Here is a 24830-nt window from a genome sequence, read left to right as displayed (position 1 = left end):
ACTTCGCAGTTAAAGAAAAATTCGTCCAGGTCCGGGGTTCGAACCCGGGACCACTGCTTCACCGGAGCAGTCGCTCTATCAATGAGTAATTACTCCCTTATTACAAATCTACTCCACCTTAGGGGGTTCCAGTAAACATTTGACCATCAATCGGTGCTGTCACCAAAATTGTTCTGATTTAAGAATGGCACCAGAAAGTGAATTTCAGAAACCACTAAAGGCAGTTTGTGCAAAGCAGCTGGTAACGCACATTCGATGATCGCGAGAGTAAAGAGCTATCACATTTTCTCCACAGATTCCCCATAACATCGATCATTGTTGCAACTCGGGACGCTGGCCTGATATCACCCTCGAATTCGTGTGTGTGAAGAATTGCCACATAATTACTCAGAACAAACTACAACACATTGCATTTTTATTCGCCGCTGATCAATAAAGAACAACCAAAAGAAGAAAAAAAAACGTCATGCCGCCAACTGCAGTGTTATATTGATGTACAGATAAGAAGATAAGCGCCGAGATCGTTACAGGTCAACTTCAACGCTTGGCCCAGCACGCCCTGGGCCGGGAAACTAAAGCGGAACTTCGCCCTAGTCGAGTTCCGCTCCTAATCGAACGCCAAGGTTACTGCCGCCACGTCAGACAAGGGACTGACAGCGGCTAGTGCTCTTTGCTCATTACATCGCAGACAGGTCAGTGTGAGAGCTAGCCGTCAAATAGCAAGAAACAAATACATCCGGGCGTACCTGAATCCGAACCGTGAGAGAACATCTGTTTGCGTGTCGCTCGGGCCGCTCCCTCCGGTTTTGCAGGTCGGGTTCAACCTCCTTTTATCATGTCGTCGGTATCACTAAACAACCACGTTCAAGGTCTTACTTCGCGATCACTCGTGAATCGGCAAAACAGTCTACTTTATTGCAACTAGTAACACTAAAAAAGTGGCTACGTGGTCTTCTTTCGCTTCGGGGACGGCTACATGGGCGGCGCCATGCTTATTTGTTCATGTGACCTTTAAACAAACCAATCTGAAAAATGACGAACGAAACCGAAACTGCACATAGGGCAAGAAATTTTCACGTCACTTCACTTTATTACCTCAAGACCCCACTTTTGAGATACTGCATAAGGTGTGAATATAAAAATTGCTCGATTATGATGTCCACATGAAAGGTGATGGCTACCATGGCTACATCAAGAGGAAGGCCGTTCCAGTCGGTTGCAGTCCAAAGGAAAAAAGACGCGGAAAAAGTGAGTGGATATGCTACCTTGGGATATGTGCTATTTTATTTGAGGCCAACCAACCAACCAGCAAGAAACTTGTAGCGGATGACGGGAGCGGTGAGATATGCGAGCTGGTGGGGTGATGTAAGACATGGAGGAAAAAAACTTCCTCCATGATGTAAGATGACTCAGCTTTACTAGTAACCTTGAGATGACTGACCAAGTGAACTGTAAAAAAAAAAATAAGAATGTTGGACAGCTTAGTGTAGTTAGGCATTGCAAATCTCGTCATGGAGGAAGAATAGTTCTTCCCTTTCTCCATATAATTTACTACACCGGCACTTTTTCTCCTTGGTTTCGGTTTCGGTTAGAAGTTTAGTTTTCAAGGTCAGACAGGCTTCAGACAGAAAATCGCACTAAGTGGTACAAAAAGGCGTGAACACAGACGGGCGAACCGCGTACTTCCGTCTGTGTTCACGTCATTCTGTGCCACTTAGCGAGATTTCCTCAGTATGAAACACCAACTAGCCCCCGCTCTTGCTTTGTATGCTTAGACAAAGATCGGCAGAATCGACTTAAGCTCCTCCTTACGGGTATTACGCAATAGCAGTAATGCCAGTTCTCTACTGTACATTCATAGATTGCTGGGAGTCGATATACCATTCTGGCGCCACTGCCTTGCGATGGCAGGTGCTGCCATCGGTGAGGCTTGCGAGACTCGTTGCTATCCCCCAGCAACCTCTCGTGACCAATCAGTAACTGAACTAGAAAACAGAAAACAACTAATGGAAGCAGAACTATGGAAAACAGAAGCATGAGTGGCCAGGGAAAGCAGGTTCGATAAGTGCAATGACAATTAGACAGCAATGCATCAGCTTTCACTGATGACACTGGTCTTGGCTCACTGCAAACTGATCGCTTGAAATAAGAGCACGAGCTCATCATGGTGTCTCAGGGCAGCATTTTCTCCATAGCCATTTGCCTTGTGTGCGCTGAGTAGCAAAGAGCATTTAAAAAAATATCCTGGTGGTTTTGCTGCAAACTACTGTAGTACTCCTCTTTTCAGGTATGGGTGTGACGTCATCTCTATACCAGTATTCAAGCACTTGGAGACCTGCTATTTGCTACACTTCAGACATGTATTCCGAGACTGTTTTTATAAGATTAGTTTGGTATATGGTTTATGGGGGTTTAACGTCCCAAAGCAACTAAGGCTATGAGAGATGCCGTAGTGGAGGGCTCCGGAAATTTCGACCATCTGGGGTTCATTAACGTGCACTGACATCGCACAATACACGGGCCTCTAGAATTTCGCTTCCATCGAAACTCGACCGCCGCTACCGGGTTCGAACCTGCGTCTTTCGGGTCAGCAGCCGAGCACCATAACCACTGAGCCACCACGGCAGCTCAAGGTTAGTTTGGAAAACGAAATTTATGAATGCATTAGTCAAACTTGAGGGGCAGGTTGTGAAAGTCAAATGTGAAGTTCGCATGACAAGCAGTATTTGTAAAAAATTTGAAGATGAATGTACTTGAATAACACATCTTGAGCTAGCTGCTTGCTAATCGACGATCCAACACAGTCCAAAATAGCAGTGCACAAAGGAAGAGAAGGCAAGGCACAGGCACCTGCGACATGCTGTGCACGTCTTTCTTTGTGTCTGTTTTATGTGACGTGTTCGATCATCGACCAGGGAATGTATAAATCGCTGTACTACAGCAGCCCCTTACTTGGAACTCTCCGTTTTATATTAAAAGAAAAACGTGCCACAAAATGCAGCATAACAAAGCCACAAGGGACAAGGAAAATGCAGACTTCTTCAGCAAAAACTGGTTTAATGAACGCCGCAAATCATGCACCGTTTACATCCATCAAAGTAGATTCACAAGTGCTGGGCTACATGCTAATCTCGGGAAAACAAACTAGACACATACCAATGCTACATATCCATATCATATAAGCACAAAGAGAAAAAAAAGCGGCTGTTTTCATTATGTACAAAAGTTTCATAAGCATCTTTGTTTCTCTGTAACACAGTCATATATGCCAACTTCATTTAAATACACCCTAAAAGCTAGCTCAGGTACCGCACGAGACAGCTTTTGTACGATTCTTCAGTTTTGTGTTGACTCTTTAGTATCATTCTACGCTCCTAACGACCTTTAACTTGAACACATATGTAAAAATGCTGAAATGACTATGTCCAACCGACACATGAGAAGCAACCAGCTACACCACTTGGCTCACGTGGTGAGGAATCGTACAACTTCGTGACATTCTTTTTCAATCAGGAGCAAAAAAACAAGCACATGCCATAGCAAAGACAAAAACAAAAGACATCGATAAGCATCTTTTTGCCTTGGACTGACACAAGTGGTGACAGAAACCTAGTTTTAAGAAGATGTTTTAACACTTGACAAGCTTCCACGCGAAATGACACATTACTTTGTTTTCCTTTCATACAGGCATTCCAATAAGCTTTCACAACAATGCAAGCAGCAAGTGAAATTTGAACAAGAATTTAAGAATGACCGAGTCTTTTTTTCACAACATGACATGGTCTTTCAGAATGGGACAAACGCATGCACACACACGTGAGATTGCCGATGCACACGGAGCCCAGGCATATTTACAAAGCTAGTGACGCAACCCACAGACATCATTCATGACGTGCGGTTAACAAGTTTTTGTACGACCACGAGAAAACAACCGTGGCACTTCTCTTGTGGACAAATTTTAGACATCAATTCGCATCTCCACTTCCGCATGCCCGAAATTTTGACCTCTGTGGCTGCAGGTGCAAGCCGAGTAGCGTCGATCACGAGGTTTATTTCGATTTTCTGAACGTTAGTCACAGATGCGTCTCACTGAGCGTGACGCTAGTCGAAGAAGCATTGCCGCGAGAGTATGCTTATCGTTAAGACATGCTGCTGCCTTGTAACACGAGACGCCCAGTCAACAATTGTGGCTAACAATTTCAGAATAGTGGAACATATTAAAGGCAGCTGTAAAAGCTGCCACGGCCATGGAACCAGTCAATTGCTGCTGACAAGCTACTACGGTCTGTTGTTCATTGGATGACATATCCTGGTGAGAGACAGGACCAGCGGTGGCAGCAAGCTGAAGACTACAAAAGAGCCCCCTACATCTGCATACAAAACAATTTCCCAAAGATGACACCGCTGAGTTGGTACACATAACAATACCGACAACCTGCGTAATGCTCTCCAAAAGAGCATGTGAACATCGCAGTAATGCATTTCTGCACACCTGTTTTTTGCCAAATTTGCACAAAATCCAGACATGCCAAGTTCTGCAATCTGCAGCAATAGTCAACATCACATGGACCATCAGATGCCAAAGAAAATGGTGGCACGCAAGAGACGCAAGGCAAACACTCAATAAAAGAGGTCAACTTTGCTGAGCTGGTCTCTGACCACACCAGGATATGACTGCCACACACTACCCCGAGCAGCAACATGCAAAGCGTACAGAATTCCATGGTTCTGGTGAAATCAACGAAAGTGCGCCGAAAAGCCATAGAAGCAAAAACCTGTCCACACCTGAAAAGTTGAGAACCCAGCTTTTCGGAACTGCTGAGATTAAAAAGTTCCTACGCTGCTGAAACACATATGTACTGCTTGACCAGTCAACAGGGAAGCTGCTTAGGCAGCATAACGGGCCGGTGATGGCCCATTAGGAAATGCACGGCAAACAAATATGGACCCAGGAGAGGTGAAAGCACTAGAGTAACTGAAGGTTTACAAGCAAAAGTACAAATAGAGATAGCAGAAAAAGATACACAGTTGACTCTCGACAATTTGATCTCCAAGGGGGCCACGATTTAGTTCAAATTAAGGGGAGTCAATATAGACTCAGTTATAAGTTTGAATTAAGCTCGTTCGAATTTAACTAAAGGGACTTTTATGCTACACAACCAAGAGACATGAAGGTTGTCTCTGAATTCTAGATGTGTCAAGTCCAATGAGAGACACCTGCACGTCACAACTGGCAAATAAGATAAAAATTAGTAATAACTTTGCCTCTATACAGAAAGATGATTTCATTTTTCGAAAAACCCGAAGTGTTCAGTATTGCCACGTTTCCATTGTGGTCCATTCATTTGCAACAGATTTTCCTTGGCAGAAGGGGGCCACAAAAGCATAAGGGTTGCTGTGCGATTCATCACAAGTGCTATCGAGAATACAGGCACCTAGATAAAAAAAAAAAATAAACAAACCCTCTGCACAACTCTGTACACCACACTGAATTCCACTCGGCGCTAATCTGGCCAGTGAAACTCCCAACTTTAACATCAAAAGCTCAACACCGTTTTTCAAGTTCATCGAACATACGACAAAAAAAGAAAATGTAGATGCACGCTTTACAGTCAACATTTTTTTCCCTCATTTCTTAAACACATCTTATGTATAGAATATAAAGTTCTCTTTTTGCACATTTTTCTTTTTTTTTTCTCGAAGACCCTCGTGTACTTTTTCAGGCACAGCGAGTGTCTCGATTTTTTTTATTTTTCTTATGGAACAGTCGTCCTTCACTAGTCGGGGAACAATGCAAAACACAGTCCTCATAAATGGACAAATCAGCCCTTTTTCCTCAAATTAGACATATCACCTTTAAATGTGGCATGTCTGGGTGTAATGCAACACCATGTGCTGTAACTTTGAGTACACAAAAAATTTTCACCACGGCAAAACTACCGCCGCCAGCCTAAGGTTTTATTGAGCTCTCAGATGAGCTAGTTTTTGACCCCAAAGGTCAAAAGCTTATTAACTATTATATATAAAAAAATTTCCTTTCATTACCCAGCACGGTTAGTGGCCAATGACACCTCTCACTCATATACCCTCAACAAAACTCTCAGCCCACTAAAAAGCCAGACACCAACCGACACTTTTAGTTTCACATATATGCAGAGTTCACGTACACAAACAAAAGGAGTCTACGTAGCCTATGCGCATGTTGTTTGAAACCCTTACAGTTACACGTGCATGACGCATGTGGCGCGTTGTTCCTAGCACCATCGACTAACAGATACAGGCACCGCTGTAGCCGCTCTAATACAAGAGTAAAAGCCAAGCCAGTCAAACTGTGTTGGAGCATTGTCATTGACGACAAACTACTTCATCAGGCTTAACATGTCAAAAATCGCCCTTCTATCTGAAAAACAAAAGCTATTTGTCGCTTGAAACTTTATGCAAGGATAAGAATGGGCAAACTGAAGGCAAATACAACAGTTAAGAACACGATATCGCGTTGAGGGATTAACGATGAAGGTGCTATCGCTGTGAAGCGGGTTGGCAGGGTGCCGCCATGTTGTCAATGCTACGTACTGCAACGTAAAAATCCGAACCTCGTACATATACGAGTCTCATACACATACAACTCTCGTACATATACGAATCTTACATATACAAGTCTCGCACGTATACGGGACTCACGCACACCCTTGTGCATGCGCACTGGTCATCTGTATGAACTCTACGTACGTGAAGCTTCTATGTACGTGAAACTAAAACTGTCCAATGATTCAAATAACTCCCCAATCAAGCTAGAATGTCGCCCACTATAGGGATCAAGCTCCTAATTAATGCAGATTGCAGCACCACTTTAACAGCTTGCAGTGCTCCATTGCAAAATGCTCCGAACAGGCACGCTCCGACTGGAGTGAGGGTCGACTGTTCCCTCTTCAAAAGCTGCACCGGCTTGTTGCCAGCGCATAGATTTCATTAACTCGGCATTAAAATCGGTTTCGTCATCCGTGACGAACTATGTACATTTTGCTTCTCGGCAGTCGCTGCTGGTTATATCCTCAACTGGCAAGAGTTGATTCGGTATTTTTTTTAGCGTTGTTCCTTTTTTCAGGAATTCCAGGCAGTGTCGTTCTGTCTTCAAAAGAAGTGTGGCGCAGAAAATTTTCTCACGCTCCCCCACACTCTTCTTAGAAAGAAAATAAAACACAGATGTCACATTCACACACAAAAAGAAGATGCAGTACAGGCAGACGCATGTTAGACTATTCTTTTTCTGAGGGCGCTACTAACGAGACCACAATGAACAGTCCAGGCTGTTCAATGTCCTAAAAACCGCTTCCACGAACAGACCAATTTCAGTAAGATCTTTATGTTATCAGGCATTAAAGGCTGTGATAAACTTCAGAACAAAGCAATGCACAAAGCGCACGAAAAATATTAGCAGCAGCAGTCTGCTTTCACAAACTTCAAATACTATGCAATACTTCTCCGATTTTTCTTGGGAAGCATAAAACTAACATATATACCCCATATAACCAGGTGATGAAAATACGCTGCCTTGAATATAAAAAACGACAGCATTGTGATCGAAAGCAGCTACCCTCAAGAAAAAGAATGAAACTAAATGAAACGAAGACGTGACATCCATTCACATCCATGCTAAAACACCAACAGCATTGCAACGCGTTTGGAGCAAAGAGAAGACAGTTATATTTTACAGGCAACTATATTACAGTGCACTACAAACAGCAACACCTTGTAGATAGTACAAGCCCCCTGCTTAAAACCAGTGCTACACTAAAAAATACTTTTTTTAAACCAGCAGACCCCGTGTATTGGGTGTGGTAGGAGTCGAAACGGCAAAATACCCAAAGCAAAGTACACGCTGGGCCAAGCAAGGGAATATTGCCGAGCATGTTAATAATGTATAATGTTGCCATGCCGGGGGTAAAGTCTCCAAAGGCCTACTAGGCAAGATTTTCGTTATTTTGTGTTCCAAGCATTGAAATTTGTTACTGAAAGTCTCTATATATAGCAATTTCACCCACGCTAATGAACTTGACCTTGCTTCAGAACATAAAACTTGTTAACCCTTTGAAGGTTTTTGCCGTATATGTACGGCGGCGGTTTTCTGTCCCGCAAGGTCTTTGCCGTACGGTACGGTTTCGATCTTCCGTTTGAAATTTTGCGCCAAAAGAACAATGCGTGCTCACTGGGGGGTGCTGCCACCTCTTAGGACTTACAAGAAGTGTTTGAATTTTGTGCTGCCTTCTTACGGAGATAAGCAGAACTTATGCCTAGCTTTAGCGCGGCGGCACAGACTGCGGCAACACCCCTTTTGTAGTTTTGGTTTCGCCGCGTGATCGCAACGGAGTTGCGCGAAATTCGAGTTTTCTTTTTGTCAGCACTATCTTGCAGGGGCTGCCGAAGTTGATTTATATCTTTATTGGCGCTGCTCTTAGCTTGCTTATCACCGTTGCTCGCGAGGTATTCTCGCCCTCTGTGGCAATGCGCCTACGTGGTTTCGATTCCGCCGCGGGATCGCAACGGAGTCGCGCGAAACGTTGTTTTCTTTTTGTGGGCACTGTTTTGCAGAGGCGGCGAAAGTTGATTTATATCTTTATTGGTGCTGCTCTTAGCTTGCTTATCACCGTTGCTATTCTATTCTATTGAACATTCTCCAGTTGTGAGTGATGCTGTCACCAAAGTACTGTTCCTAATTTTTTTTTTTACTATGTATTCTCGAGTATATACATTTTGTAGATTCAAGATCCGCAATAAAATAATTTGACCACCTGGGAAAGTTTTCTTCAAAATAATTCGACCCTCAAAGGGTTAAGCAACCTGAAAATCTTGTCAGTTTAGTAGGATAGTATAGTGTTTGGAATCTAATGTCCCAGAACTGCATATGGCCTATGAGAAACTGTGAAGAGAGCTCCATATTAATTTCGACCGCCTGGGGCATTTAGATATGCAATGACACTGCACAGTGACAGCCTTTTTCAGCCACGGATAAAAGTACTCACTTTACTGGGACCAGCCGTCTCGCTCAAGCATTTTCAGAAAGCAAGAAATATATTCTTGCACACACTAGCTACAACAGCGTCTAATGTATGTCGCTGCTGCCAATACCACACATTTCCCATTTTCACACACATTTGCAGCGCCCGTGCATATGAAAAAAAGTCATCAGGCTCTCGTAATAGTCCTAACATCCATCACAAATATATACACTTTGAACAGAGCGCACATGGAATGTCTCACAGTCGTGGGGAAATGTGTTCACCCAAGTGCAACGAACCACATATCAAACAAATGAAACATAACACACCTACACAGCTGAGAACAAAGTTTGCCAATAACGTTTGGTACTTTTTCACAATTATAAACTATAGCAGCACACTTGACCGCACTAAAAAACAATGCAATTATTACCGAATGTTTCACTAGCTAAAAGCAAGGCCATCTAAAACTATCAATGCAGCTAAGTACAGCTGAAGGCCCAGGTCTTTTTTGTTTGTGTTGCAGATCAACAAGAGGGATTCTGGGCAAAGTTCTGCTCACTTTTTCAAGAAAGGTGACGAAACTGCTGCCATTTTTTTATGCGGTTGGCCACATTTCAAGTGGGCCTTAGTTACCTGCACATTCAGCACTTTTGAAGGACCTCGGGCACCTTTGTGAGGTTACCTGGCTGACTCCCATATAGTATAAGGAATTTTTGAGTCCTACAGTAGCACATGGGCTACAAGGTACATAGTGGAGGGCTATGGATTAATTTCGGCCAACTGGGATCCTAACATACACCGACGTCACATAGCACGTTGGTGTTTTTTTGCATTTTGACTCCACTGAAATGCAGTTGTGGCCAAGATCTATCCAGAGTTCAGCAGCTGAATGCCATAGCCACTGAGCCACAGTGGCAGGTCAAATCCCATCAACGAGTGGTTCATTTAGACTTTGAAGCACCACCCTAATTTGCACTGACTTAATTGCGCCATTTTTATGACCATTACTAAGCATTAGTTGAAATGACTCAATTATAGAGTAGAATCTCAATGTACGATCTCTGTTGACACAAATTTAATATTAAAAATTGGTCAAATTTCCTGGCCAGAACAGTGTGTACAGTGGGAAGAGCTTCAGGTGTTATGAATACCCTCCTGTGCTATTATAGATTATGCAAACGTGCGAGCTATGACCACACCCTTGTACATCGCCGACCATGATCGCTAGTCGTGCGGTATGCCCTGTGACCAGTAATCTGTGGTGTGGCCGTAAAAAGATCTGCACGAATACATTGCCTGTGGTTCTGCCCATGAATTTCGTTAGTTTTGAAGGATCTGAATAGTCTCCGCAACACAGTGAGGTCTGTATCATTGATATTCCAGCTAACACGCGAGGCTTCCATCCCTCACAATGCTTTGATCTCTAACGTTGAAATGGTTACCACCGGTCCCCTTGTAGCAGTTATTTCATCTTCAATGAAGTTTTAAGACTGTGCTCTTACTCAGCGTGAGAAGTGGTCTGGTTCAGACGCTACAGAGATCATAACAGTAATATTTTTAGAAGGAAAAGCATTAAGACCAGAAGATACTTTCACACGACGAGGAAGGTACCATGTCACCAACATCTCACAAACCCTTGCTCACACACATGCACACAGACACACATAGATGGCCCACTACAACGTGGATGAAAGAACAGTGACTGAAACGCAACCAAACAGTCTTGGTTTTAATGACACAACAGTAATAAATAACACTTGGTAGCAACTTTCAATGAGTGAAACGAAAAGGTGATGGTCCTTCAGCCACGCATAGACATTGCATTAGTTAAATGGGCGAAGTCACTGCATCTTTATGCCATAGAAACTACCTTCTGTCTTCGCATACCAAGCAAGACAAAAACTGGTACATTTTTCATGCACCGCACGAAGAGGTACTTTCTCAGGTATCAGCAACACCGCAGACATCTGCTGCTTAAAGCTGTTCCAACAACATGGCCCCCATCATAACACAAGCATAGAACATTGCCATCTAGGTTTTCTTTCGTTACCACCAAAACAATGCTATCAACACTCAACCAGGATATATAACACAGAGCCAAAATATACAAGACTCAACTGAAGCTTGTCGAAATTCTCCAGTAGCATTGTCACAGCTACACAAAAGATCATCAACTACTGATGACTTGCAGTAGATGCCTCCAAGAAGAAAAAAAAAAAGGGAAGAAGGTTGGATCAATCACCGCAGACTCTGACTTGAGGAACATGATGGAAACAATGCAGATTCTTTGCAAACAACATGGCTGCAGAAAGACCAATGATGGCTTCAAATGATGAAGGTGTTGAGATGAAGTAGAGAGCGCCCGGACGCAGAATGGGAGGGTCTCGGGCTCTGCTATGATGCGCCGACGTCGTTCACTCTGAAATTGCCAAGCCTGTTGTCGATGGCGTTGGTCACAGCTCGCAACACCTCCTCATCCTCTTCGTCCTGCAAGGAATCAGCATCACATCAGTGCTTTGCTGAACAAAGGCCAGCTTACACAAGCTCGGCATGTTAAGAAGCAACAACCGACACAAGAGCAAATGTCTTTATTCACGGTATCAAATTTTTTCTACTATGAAAACAGACTACTTGCCAGGAACTACTCTCACGTGTTACAGAGTGAGCACGATGCTACTCGGGTTATAAGCAAAATGTGGAACCACGCTAAGAACCGGTTCCATCAATTCAAAATTGGTGTACTACTAGCTTTGGTTTGGTTTATTGGTTTACTGCGGAGTGGGTGAGAGAAGAAACGCGGGTTAATGACATCCTAGTTGAAATCAAGAGGAAGAAATGGGCTTGGGCAGGGCATGTAATGCGAAGGCAAGATAACCGCTGGTCCTTAAGGGTAGCGAAGTGGATTCCAAGAGAAGGCAAGCATAGCAGGGGGCAGCAGAAAGTTAGGTGGGCGGATGAGATTAAGAAGTTTGCAGGAATACAGTGGCCGCAACTGGCGAAGGACAGGGTTAATTGGAGAGACATGGGAGAGACCTTTGCCCTGCAGTGGGCGTAATCAGGCTGATGATATGACTGGGGTTTCACGGCCCAAAGCAACTCAACTCAGGCTATGAGGGATGCCGTAGTGAAGGGCTCTGGAAATTTCGACCACCTGGGGGTTCTTTAACGTGCACTGACATTGCACAGTACACGGGCCTCTAGAATTTCGCCTTCCATCGTAATTCAACTGCCGCGACCGGGATCGAACCTGCGTCTTTTGGGTCAGCAGCCGAGCGCCGTAACCACTGAGCCACCACGGCGGGGTACTACAAGGTGTAGCTGAAGGATGATTTGCGTGTCAGTGTCAGCCTCAAACTACGACTGAAATGATATCCAGATCCTCTCGCACAACTGTCGGTAGACAACTGCTCAAGCCTGGTTTTAAACTATTCCTAACGTATCACATCACACTGAAGCACAAGCTGCTCGCTTTGATTAGGTTATGACACCCCTCAAGGACGCTTCACCACTCGCCACTGACACCCCTCAAGGACGCTTTACCCCTCACCGCATTCTTCCTCTCCACAGTTCTCATAGACCACAATCTCAGGAAATGACGCATTGACAGCAGCCGGTGTGAAAAGCTGGCTCTCTTTTGTCTCTCAAGGCACGTCACCTCATCGTCGTCCTCCTCGGAGCTGTCTTCCGAGCCGTCCTCGTCCTCGGAGCCTGGGTCCACAATGGGCACGCCGTTGTGGTCGCGAAGCAGCAACACGAGGCGGAGGAGGTCCTTGCTGCGTGGGTTCTGCCGGTGCGCGTCCCACAGGTGGCGGAGCGCCGTCTTGCGGCCGTAGTCCGTGGCGTTGACGTCCACACGACCCGACCGCAGCAGCGCCTCTGCCAGGTCGGGACGATGCAGGCGGCAGGCCAGGTGCAGGGGCGTGGCACCACAGTACCGCTCCTGCAGTCGACGGCCACGTTAACTGTTGTCCAGAACAGCCAGAGTACACACTCTCCATTGGCCAGCTGGTGCTTTTACATTTCAATGTGCCATCCTGTTGCTTTGATGCTGGGAATTTTGAACGGTTGAATTTTGTCAACAACATGACGAGTCCAGCTTGGCGTGCTATCTGGCAGTCTGCGTCCGGTTTAAGGAAAGCAGGGCTCATCCAAAAAATTCCTTTACTTTGCGGACAGATCGCCGCACAGTTACTGAAGCCCTCTTGATACCATTTCAAAAAAAAAAAAAATCCGTGTTTTAGAAAGGACCTGTGCAAAACAAACGCACCATATGTAAAAGAAAAAGTGCTGATCTAGAGTTTATTGAACTTCAGCTAAAATGTCTGCCATTTTACATCCAAAACCAACACCTGGAGAACTTTACGCCATACTCACACAGGCCACAAGAGGCTGTTAGCCGATGCTAAGAAAGCCGTCTATCCACCAACACAAAACTACCACGCATTTCATGCAAAATGTTAATCCCCCCTCCCATACCACCCACACGCTCAAACTCCTGCTGTATCCTACAGCGCCAAACAGTTTGCTGAAGTCAGCAAACCTCTATAGCGGTACCGGGTACTCAGTGCAAAGGGCGTCATGAGGTCATCAAGACAGGCGCCACTGACCCGAACATTGGGGTCAGGAACATAGCAGAGCAGGAGCTCGAGGAGTTCCAGCGAGCCCGAACCGATGGCCAGGTGGAGCGCTGTGTCACCAGTCAGAGTCCGCTGGGACACCAGGGAGGTGGCGTAGGTGGCATCGTGCCTGCCGGGGTGCACATGGTACTGGGGCTGCAAGAAGGCAGTCTCCTCCTGAACACGAGGGGGGAGGAGCGCGAGGGGCGCGTCACAAAGACTGGAGGCGCAGCGAGGAGCGGAGAGAGACAGGCACTCAAAAAAAAAGGACTCCACCCAAAGCCACGAAAGCATGCACAAGCGCAAGTTCGGAGGAAAAAGATTCAACACTGGTTGGAAGATGCATTCCGCACTGGGGCTGCTAGGAGCCAGCTTTCCTCTAGAGGCACTTACATGAACCCCACAGAGAAAAGTCAAGTAGGCATCAGGCAAAACAAGTTCGTCCAGATTTGATCAAAGTGCATTTACGTGAGCTACACACTAGAGTGTCAGCCCAGTCGTGGCACGCCTTTGGGAGTGCGATGCCAAGATGAGTAAAATAACTCCTGTTTCCTCTCTCAGGGGCCTAAACACACATTCCTAGATGAGAAAGGGTTCAAGTGCAAATTACCAAGGCTATCAACTCCTGTTTCCTCTCTCAGGGGCCTAAACACACATTCCTAGATGAGAAAGGGTTCAAGTGCAAATTACCAAGGCTATCAACTCCTGTTTCCTCTCTCAGGGGCCTAAACACACATTCCTAGATGAGAAAGGGTTCAAGTGCAAATTACCAAGGCTATCAACTCCTGTTTCCTCTCTCAGGGGCCTAAACACACATTCCTAGATGAGAAAGGGTTCAAGTGCAAATTACCAAGGCTATCTGGCAAGTATACTTGCCCTTGCAGGTGAGTTAAGCTTGACCGCCTCGCCAGCCTGTTAGCATTTCCACGCGCCTGACAACGGTTTCATACCCGGTACGTACACTCGGCTAGACTGTACAGCCGGCCAAATCTTTAGCTGGCGTGCGTGACGGCCGCATTTTTCGTGCTCTTGTAGCCTATGACGGAGCAAACTTGCGAAAATATCAAATTTAGGCACAGACTCACCAAGCCCGTGCTTTATATTAAGCTTTCCGCAAGTTTGCTTCATCCCAAAGTGCAGGAGCACAGAAAAAGTGGCCGTTGCGCACGCCAGCAAAAGGTTTGGCCGGCTGTACACTCGGCTAGACTGCACACTCGGCTAGACTGCACACTCGGCTAGACTGCACACTCGGCTAGAAGGGCCCCCAAAGCACTTTACCACCCAGTTTTTCTTCCAAGCAAAGGAGTGTAACGTCGGTGGAATAGGACAGCCCCAATACAGACACCTGAGCGTTGAACACACAAGTCAACAGTGATTTTCAATGAAGAAAGCACCACATCAATTGAAGGCGTGCAACACAAAACAGCACTTTCTGTGAACATGATGCCCCACTATTTCCGTTATGCGAGTAAATACAGTAGCTGCCATAGAGTTTCTTACTATTACCTAGAGGGAAAGCTGGCAAGCCGTCTATGGGAGTTTGCATGGAGACCCCACGTGACCACCTCAGCCACCATGGGCGCTCAAAGCATCATGGGGCGGTGAGCTACTTGTTGCGGAACTGTAACTTTTGGCCAAAAAAATAATAAAAAAATAAAGCTCTTTGATAGCTACAAACGTCCTAACATTCAATATCTTGTCTAATGATTGCAACAAACGAGCAGAAAAGCATTTAAGTGCAAAGTTTGCCTAAAATAAGACATGACTAGCTTTCCTATTGGCCAAGTGATGAACACTAAAAAAACTAATATTTCGTAATTAACAAGCGTACTTTTAAAAGTAAATATGTTTTAAAAAAAAATGTTGTTGTTTAGATACTTTAAGAGGTTTTTTAATGGCATTTCGGAAGAGTAAAACCTTTTATTGGCGTCGTGTGTCGTCGCGTCTTCACTACTATGGCTTTTGCACACTGCGTTCGCGCGAAAGTCGTCTGCGCACACACGAACTACGTTTTCGGAATGAAACGCCTTAGTACTGCCACTCTGTGTTCCCGAAAAACTACGACTGTGCCGCAACAAGTAGCTCACCGCCCCATGATGCTTTGAGCGTCCATGTTGGCTGAAGTGCAGCGCCGCCAGCTTTCCCTCTAGGTAGTAGTAAGAAACTCTATGGTAGCTGCCTGGGTAACAGGCACAGTAAGCCAGTGTCTTGCTTTCAAAGCAAAAACACTGAATACGGTTACAATGGGAAATCTAGCTCTCGAGCAAGCAATTCACGCAACCCCAAGTGGAACTGCAGGCAGCGGCCCGCCTGTCTCGCCCCTGGTTTACAGCCGCTCGACAGAGGCGAGCGGCGGCAAATACGAGACGAATTTCGCTGTCTCACGCAGATCAAGGATTGCCCTGTTCCTCAGGGTGCACACGAGGTAGAGGGCTGCTCAGCGTGAAAGGGGCTCATACTCCACGAAGGAAGCCAATGCACGCAACAGCCTGCCTCGTTGATGCAAAGGAATTTCCCCTTTCAGATCACTCCCGAACACAATACAACACTGAAGAGGGACTCCAGTGCAACCGCTGCCTTGAAGTTTATTTCAGTGCCCGACATACCGTATTTACTCGCATAATAGGCGCACCCCTAGTTAGGGCGTGAAAAATCTGATTTTTTTATTTCCGCGCATAATAGGCGCACCCCGAACTTGGCACTGTGATCAGTACTGTATTTACACGATTACATGGCTATTCCCGCGTGGATCGTGGAAAGTTTGGGTGCGGCCCTTACTTGGATATTTTTTTTTAATTATTTCCTTCGGGAAAACAGGATGCGGCCCATACACGGGTGCATTTATGCGGTATGTTTAATTTTGCGAGTCGAAAAATTTCCGGAAATTTTACCCCGCGTAATAGGCGCACCCCAAACTGAGCCGGATTTTCTGGAAAAAAAGTGCGCCTATTATGCGAGTAAATACGGTATTATTTGTGCACCTGGCATTGTACAAGTCGTCAACTCCTACACAAGACAGCTTTTCAAATAAGCAGTTGCAGTACCACAGTAAGAGGTACAGCCTTTGTCAGAAGTTTGGAGCCCAGGGGGTTTTCTTTTGAGCCACACTGTGTCGTTCTTGTTGGATCTCTAGCGCTCCAAATTTCCCGGACATGAGAAGATTTATGGCACTGCCTCCTGCAATAGGTAGGACATCCAACGAATGCTCCTGGAGTCCCAATATAAAGCTTGGAAGTGAACACCCTAGGCTCTGAACTTTTGACAAACACTGTACCTTTAGGCTTTCGGCTTTCGAACGGCAGCAAGAGGCCTGAAGGACCTCGGCGCATCAATAAACGAATTAATTATAAACGCCAGTAGTAGCTAGAAATCAATCCATGGATTCAAATGTTACTAACTTTTATGGCACTAATACGATTCTCTTCATGCTTAATCGTCAGTTAGTATCGGACAGTCAGCAAGGACTAGTAGACAAGGAACGTTTTGTACTAAAAAAATGATGCCAGCAGTGAAACACTAGAAACGCCGCTATCAAATGACGAAAACCTATCAGGCAACTGGCCCCGGCCTGCCAACCCAAAAACAAGCTGCCCACCATCATAAACACTCACCTCGGTAACATGAGCAAGGAGATCCCTGGCCACCCTGACTTCACCCCGGTGACAGGCAACATGCAGCGGTGTCCGCCCAGCATCGTCCAGAATGTCCACCGTTGCCCCGGCAACCACAAGCAGTCTAGCCTCGTGATGTCTACCACACAGAGCTGCCAGGTGCAGCGCAGTCTGCAGGCAAGACAGGCGAGCGTGAGCAAGGCACACAGTCTCACGTGCCTTAAATGCACTATTAAAACAAAATGACTTGTTGGATGCATCCATTATGGTTAAGGGGGGACATTGGTCTTGAAAAAAAAATTTTTATTAATTAAGTTACAGTTAGGAAATCTTCAGGGCATATATTTTTGTGCGCTGATCCTAGATATGTCATTTAATTTCATGTACAGGGTCGTCCACTCTAAGTACGAACACGGCGCAGCGTGGCCGCGCTCCGCGGGGCGCGAGCGCATCCGGCGCGGTCGCGCATCGAAGCTCTGCGGCACAGGCGCACACGGGCCTGGAGGCGGCGCTTCGTGTCGTCTGCTACAGCGCGGGTGCGCACAGTGCTTGCTCTGCGGTGAAGCGCGCCTAACTTTCTGCATGACTGCAGCGCTTGTGTGCACCGAGACACCACTGCGGGAAAACACACTAACTACAGCGCGTTGTCGCTGGTTGCACGTACGACAACTCAGCGGCCTCTCGTCGCGGTGCTACGATCTCGGTGATATGCATGTATTGCTGCAAACTTGTCATTTCAGGTTTGAATTGATTTGGTTTATGGGATTTAATGTCCCAAAGCGACAGACTACAAGGGACGTCATAGTCGAGGACCTCAGATAATTGTTGACCACATGGTGGTTTTTAACTTGCGCTGACATCCCACAGTACAGTACAGTGTCATCCCCTTTTTTCCTGTGTGTGTGTCTTTTGCGCCATTTAGAACTACAATCATGAACCAACTAGCCCCAAAGCAAGTTCTTCTGTCCCACAGTACGCGGGTGCCTTGCGTTTCGCCTTCACTGAAACGGGGCCGCTGCAGCAATACTTGCATTTCATCGAGATTGTGGCATTGAGAAGAGATTGGCTGCTGAGTTGCCGTACACGCAACCATTGACAACGCGCTGTAGTTATTGGGCTTTCCTGCAGTGCTCTCTCGGTGCACACGAGCGCTGTAGTCATGCAGAAAGTTAGGTGCGCTTCACCGCAGAGCAAGCACTGCGTGCACCGGCGGTGTAGCAGACGACGCGAAGCACCGCCTCCAGGCCCGTGTGCGCCTGCGCCGCAGAGCTTCTATGCGCGACCGCGCCGGATGCGCTCGCGCCCCGCGGAGCGCAGCCACGCTGCGCCGTGTTCGTACTTAGAGTGGACGACCCTGTACAACAATTCCTTGAGCACTTGTGCAATTTTTATGCAAGTATTTTGGGAAAAGTTTTGCAGAAAATTTGCTGCAGGAAACTCGCTGAAATGCATGCCATTGGGTTCTCTTGACACCAAGGAATGCAATGAGGGTAAAGTTATCATCCTGGCTATCATAGAACTTGAGTTATAGAGTTTTGAAGTTGTCGCTTCAGAAATGAGAAGGAAAGTGTGTATTCATGTTTCTGAAGTGGCAGCTTCAGTACCCTATTACTCCAGTTCTATGATAGCCAGAATGATAATTTTACCCTTATTGTATTCCTTGGTGTCAAGAGAACCCAATGGCATACATTTCAGCGAGTTTCCTGCAGCAAATTTTCTTCAAAACTCTCCGCAAAATACTTGCATAAAAATTACACAAGTGCTCAAGGAATTGTTTCACACGAAATTAAATGACATATCTAAAATCAGCACACAAAAATACATGTAGCCTGAAAATTTCATTCCTATATCTAGATTAATAAAATTTTCTTTTAAAGACCAGGGTCCTCCCTTAAATGCGCTGTTAAAACAAAATGACTTGTTGGATGCATCAATTATGGTTAAGGAGGGACGAGGGTCTTAAAACTGACCATTTTATTTGTGGCTAGAATCTGATGAAATTTTGCGCACAGATGTGTTTTTCTCTTGTGATTCCCAATATGTAATCAGAGTTGAGCTGGTGGTCTTAGATCAAAAGTTATCTTAAATTCTAGAGTAATGAGGCAATTTCTTACACAGCTTTAATGCACTTTCTCGGTGCATTTTGTTGCTTTTAATTACATGAATTGATAGCCAGAGAGTTCCCATACCCGGTGACATTCTTACTTTTTTCTGTTTAGACCCCGTATAAATAGCAATTTACAATTAGCTTAACGAGTTGCAGAGTTATATACTGCAACCCTTTACTCTTGACAGAATATATCAGGAGGACATGCCTTTAGAGAAAAACGAAGAATGTCACCGGGTATGGGAACTCTCTGGCTATCAATTCATGTAATTAAAAGCAACAAAAAGAAATGGGAACGTTTATTGAAGCTACGTAAGAAATTACCTAATTACTTTCTAGGCTTTGTAAGATTTAAGACCAATAGCTCAATTATGATTACATATTTGGAATCAGAAGAGAAAAATGCGTATGTGTGCAAAATTTCATGAGATTCCGGCCATAATTAAAAAAAAGTTAGTTTTAAGACCCTCGTCCCCCTTAACATCACCTACATTCTTGCCGATGTATTACTCTGCACAATTAAAGGTGCACTGAAGAGGAATCTGAACTTGTCTTTTTGCCGCGGGAACTCGATCTACACGTTCAGAGCTTTCTTAGAAACTTTAATTTATTGCCCTGTGTGGACGATTTCCCTAATTAAATTGAATTAACATCCAGCTCCCGCCTTTTTTTTTAATTCTCCCCCGTACGGTGGGCGGAGTCGACCAACGCGTGGAGCGCCTTTCACACAGTCCAGTGGCGGCTTGCCGCTCTGCCATCAGCGGAGTAATACGTAGTAGTCCGTAGTAGCAAATAGTCCGCGTGTATTTTTATTTCTGCAGGCTTATTTTACAGCTATATTATCTGCGAATGAAACTATTTATTCATGAAACCTGAAAAACAAAATAAAGCGAAAGCAAAGCCTCCATGGAGTTGGCTGAAAGGCACTTCACGCGTTGGTCGACTTAGCCCACCGTACGGGGAGAATTCAAAATTAAAGGCGGGAGCGGGGCGTTAATTCGATTTAATTAGGGAAATCGGCCACACAGGGCAATAAGTCACTGTTTCTAAGAATGCTAGGAACGTGTAGATCGAGTTCCCGCGGCAAAAAGACAAGTTCAAAATCCTCTTCAGTGCACCTTTAATGCACCCCACAGATTCTCGAAAGTTATTGTGTAATAGAAGAGCGCATTCATTACGCAGTCAGATACGGCAACTGCTTTGTGACAGGCACAGAATGCCCTTTTCCCTGGAAAGCGAAAACATGAACTACCTACAGACACCTGAGAAGCTGGCTCCTGCATTTTAAACAAACGAACCACAAGTGGAAGCGCAGGCGACAGCCCGCTTGTCTCGTCCCTGGTTTACAGTCGCCCGACAAGAACGGCCGACGGCAAATACGAGACGCATTGTTACTGTCTCACGCTTGTCAAGGACCGACTGCCCTGTCCCTCAGGAAACACACGAGGAACAAGGCTGCTCAGCGTGAGGGGAACTTGGCAAACAGAGTGACAGAGGCCTCCAGTACTTAAGGGGGGACCCTGGTCTTTGAAAAAAAAATTATTAATGAAGTCACAGTTACGAAATTTCCAGGCCACATGTAGTTTTGTGCGCTGATTCTGGATATGTCATTTAATTTCGTGTAAAACAATGCCTTGAGCACTTGTGCAATTTTTATGCAAGTATTTTGGGAAAAGTTTTGCAGAAAATTTGCTGCAGGAAACTCGCTGAAATGCATGCCATTGGGTTCTCTTGACACCAAGGAATGCAATAAGGGTAAAATTATCATCCTGGCTATCATAGAACTTGAGTTAGAGTTTTGAAGTTGTCGCTTCAGAAATGAGAAGAAAAGTGTGTATTCCTGTTTGTGAAGTGGCAGCTTCAGTACCCTGTAACTCAAGTTCTATGATAGCCAGGATGATTATTTTACCCTTATTGCATTCCTTGGTGTCAAGAGAGCCCAATGGCATGCATTTCAGCGAGTTTCCTGCAGAAAATTCTTATATGCTCTCTCCAAAAGACTTGCACAAAAATTGCATAAGTGCTCAAGGAACTGTTTTACACAAAATTAAATGACATATCTAAAATCAGCACACAAAAATACACGTGGCCTGAAAATTTCGTTAGTATATCTAGATTAATAAAATTTTTTTTTCAACACCAGGCTCCCCCCTTAACTGCAAAAGGGACGGTTCCTAGCTCAGCTAGTTCATGATTATAGCAAGGACATGGTGCGAAAAATGAGACAGGAAGCGACAAGATCGACAGACAAAGCGCTGTGTCTGTCGCTTGCGTCACGTCCTGTCGCTGCATCTGTCACTTCCTGTCGCTTTATTTCACTTCCTGTGTCTCACTTCCTGGTGCTATGTCTGTTACTTCCTGTCGCTGTGTCTATCACTTCTTGTTACTGTGTATCGATTCTCATCTTCCTGTCCAGTCTTTCATGCCACTTCCTTGCTATAACCTCCAGAACGCAGGCTCACTTAAGAACACACAAATACAAAATAGAAACAAACCATAGCAAACATTCATACTGACCTGGCCAAAGTCATTGCGGATGTCCAGGAGATCGGGATGTGGTGTCTCACGGATTATGCGCAACAGCAGTCTCGTCCACCCTTCAATGACTGCAACGTGCAGAAGCCTGCAATGAAGAGGGATCCAAGGAATGCGTCTGAAAATGCGACTTCAAATGACAAGCCCCGTACACGCTCATCTCCATCTCAAGACCACCCTTTATTCTAAAAACGTGTGTCAGAGACCACCAGTTTTCCTCTACTTGATTCTTTACGGTCTCAAGCACACCTTAGGATGACTGTCACAATAACAAGTGAATGCGAGGAGGTAACAGACAAAGGTGTGTCTCGCTGTTGGTTTACAGGCGCCCGACAAACACGAGCGGCCGCAAATACGCAACGAATGCTGCTGTTCCACGCATTATGAAGTAAACTGCCCTCTCCTTCACAGCACAAAGAAGAGGGCTGCTCAGCGTGGAAAAAATGGGCCTCTGTTTTCAAGGAACGGCAATATGCAGTAAAAAAAAAAACCTCCGCAATATCGAATGGCCCCACAAACTGCCCCAAACCGTTACAGTGAAAAAATTTATTTGGTTCAAACCCGGGCAATGGTCGCCGCCTTTTAAGACTAAAACCGAGAGGGACAAGTGCAATTTTTCGTAGTTCCGTTGAATGCTTTCATTCATGCACACTATCGGAAGCAGGACTGCTTCATGATGCTAGAATTCTGTCTCCACACCTTCTTTCAGCTACCGCATGGAGTTTCTACATACAAAAACACAGCACTTGAGGAGGCTTCCCCGTGTAGAAGCAAATAGCATGCAACAAGTGCAAAGTTTCGGCAAGCTGTAAGAACGCAAATGCCGAGCAGACAAAGGCGAGAGAAGTGTGCTATGCTTCCAAAGCAGCAAGATGCACTTGAAACAAACAAACAAAAAAAGATCAACAGAGCAATCATCTTTCTAAGTGGCGCGCGGCTCAGCTGGCTGGCTGATACTGCACACACGAAAGCCACCATTGCCACAGGGGTGGCGAAGCCCCAGAAACGAAACTAAAAGGCTAAACTCTTTTGTGCCCATTGACGGGAACCTACTGATCGTCAACACACCTGCAACTGCTCGCACTGCAAAGGGGCATGGGAAACTGCAATATGTACAGTCTTTGTCAAAAGTAACCAGGCTGCATGGTTTGCTTCTAGCTCTTACAGTGGAGCCCTTACAGCTTCCCTGAAGCTGAAGTGGTCGTTAAAGGTAAGGACTGGGGGTCTTCTTACCTTCCAACACCTTCTGATGTTTAGGAAGGCCACAAGGGCTCCACTATACAAGCTAGAAGCAAAACATGCAGCCTGGTTACTTTTAACAAAGACTGTACATAATGAACGTGGGCAAATGTTACTACTGCTTGGCAAGCAGGTCATACCTCGACCCGGTGCCGCTTTGGGAGCCTGTCTAAACTAACTGACGCCAGCACAGAGTGCCCGAATAAACTAGCTCCTGACCACACAGACTAACTCATACGTTTGGCAGGACTTTGGTAGCAGTAAAAATTTCTGAATAAATGGTGGTCGAATTAACGAGGTTTCACTGCATTCACCGTAATAATAATACAATAGTAATATATATTCCCCTCGCAAGATACGGAGCACCGAGGGAAAATAAACAGAGCTTGACTGGCCATTGAACATGCCACGATCACTGACAGCAAAGTTATGTTTGCCTGAATGCTGGCGAGATATCAACCGACTAGTGCCAGAACTGACTCACGTGTCACCATCATGGTCCTGAGTGTACATCTGCCGCACACCAAGCTTCCTCTCAAGCAGCAGTTCCTCATAATCGGTCTTGATCGACAGCGCCGACGAGGGTGGTTCATCAATGCAGCCACTGTCAAGCTCCGATGACCTCAGTTTGATGTCCCCACTGTGATGGGCGTCCTCTTCAAGCACCCCGGAATCCAGCATGCCGCATGAGGACTTGGCGATGTCCGGTTCCGTTGCTGAATGAAAAAAGTTTGAAATATATAAATAAATGCATGCATTCTCACGGAGAACAACAATGGCGAACGCCCTTGCCGCGCATTACAACGAAGCAGTTGAGACCGCTCGGACGCCACTGCAACAAGGAAGGCCCCTCGCCCAATGCCCACCAATCATCACTCTCCCGTACAACCTTGCAACTTCCTCAACTTCGTCTCACCAGTGGACTTTCAGCCAGCCCAAACTACATCTTTCTTCCCTTTAAATATGATTTGTCGGACAGGAAAAAGTTAAATATCTTTCAATGACGAGTTCTAGAAGGTTGCAGTGAATTCTGCATAGGCACACAAACTTCGAACCGCAGCTTTTTAATTAAGCAGCTCCCAAGGAAAGTAGCCAAATAACGCAGCAGCCGTCGAGAAAGACAACGGCCACACTTGTCCACAGGGTGAAACAGATTTCGCGGGGTAGCTAACATGGCAACTTGTATTAGAGTCCACGACATGAAATGGCTTCGGGAGCAAATGACAGTGTGTCGCCCTTGGTTGCCAGCCGCCCAAACTCGGGTGACAGGTAAATACGAGACGAATTTTCATGTTCCACGCAAGGCAAGCATTACCCTCTTTCCCAAGTAAAAAACAGAGGGCAGCTTAAGCGTGAAAAAAAAAGAAAAAAGACTCGGATGAAGGAAGTCTACAAGACTAGAGAATCCGACAGCTTGCATCAGTTTCGTTACTACTGAAAAACTAACACCACTGGAGGGCACGCTGGAAAGGGAGAGTTGAGACCCCGTTCTAAAAGGAGGTACAACCCATTCAGTGACAGCGCAAGGGAAAGCTGGGCTTACCTGTTGAGCAGCTCATGGAGGTGTACCCCGCATCGTATCCCGAATCCATGAGTGACCTTCGGTCGCCATCTTTTTTCGATGGTGAAGTTGGTGGAGACGATGCGGTCAGGTCTGTGCGGCCTTCTGAAGCCCCCGCTTTCCGAGGTCCAGACAACGCCCTCCGACTCATTGTGCAGTCTG

General features: G+C 45.6%; 2 protein-coding genes across 8 annotated transcripts in view; both read right to left on the bottom strand.

Annotated features, from left to right (window-relative positions):
- Window positions 1–990, bottom strand: part of LOC149330493 (uncharacterized) — a 36817-nt gene extending 35827 nt beyond the window's left edge. For all 5 annotated transcript variants that reach the window (XM_089561087.1, XM_089561086.1, XM_089561089.1 and 2 more), the window contains exon 1: window positions 747–990. The gene's annotated coding sequence lies outside the window, so the exon portion shown is untranslated. The remainder of the gene's footprint in view (window positions 1–746) is intronic.
- A 2047-nt stretch (window positions 991–3037) lies between these two features.
- Window positions 3038–24830, bottom strand: part of LOC149330491 (NF-kappa-B inhibitor alpha-like) — a 40075-nt gene continuing 18282 nt past the window's right edge. For 2 of the 3 annotated variants that reach the window (XM_089561081.1, XM_089561082.1), the window contains exons 2-8: window positions 24651–24827; window positions 23592–23823; window positions 21851–21956; window positions 17227–17397; window positions 13607–13792; window positions 12655–12939; window positions 3038–11486 (exon numbers count right to left, since the gene is read on the bottom strand). In XM_089561081.1, coding sequence (XP_089417207.1) covers window positions 11394–11486; window positions 12655–12939; window positions 13607–13792; window positions 17227–17397; window positions 21851–21956; window positions 23592–23823; window positions 24651–24819 — 1242 coding nt within the window. In that variant the 5' untranslated portion in view covers window positions 24820–24827 and the 3' untranslated portion in view covers window positions 3038–11393. The remainder of the gene's footprint in view (window positions 11487–12654; window positions 12940–13606; window positions 13793–17226; window positions 17398–21850; window positions 21957–23591; window positions 23824–24650; window positions 24828–24830) is intronic. The other variant, XM_089561083.1, reaches the window with a different exon arrangement.

This window comes from Amblyomma mixtum, chromosome 9, assembly GCF_055824585.1.
Source record: "Amblyomma mixtum isolate Tamu chromosome 9, ASM5582458v1, whole genome shotgun sequence".
Classification (NCBI taxonomy): domain Eukaryota; kingdom Metazoa; phylum Arthropoda; class Arachnida; order Ixodida; family Ixodidae; genus Amblyomma; species Amblyomma mixtum.
Note: the sequence above shows the minus strand (reverse complement) of the source record. Positions and strands in the feature narration are given on the sequence as shown.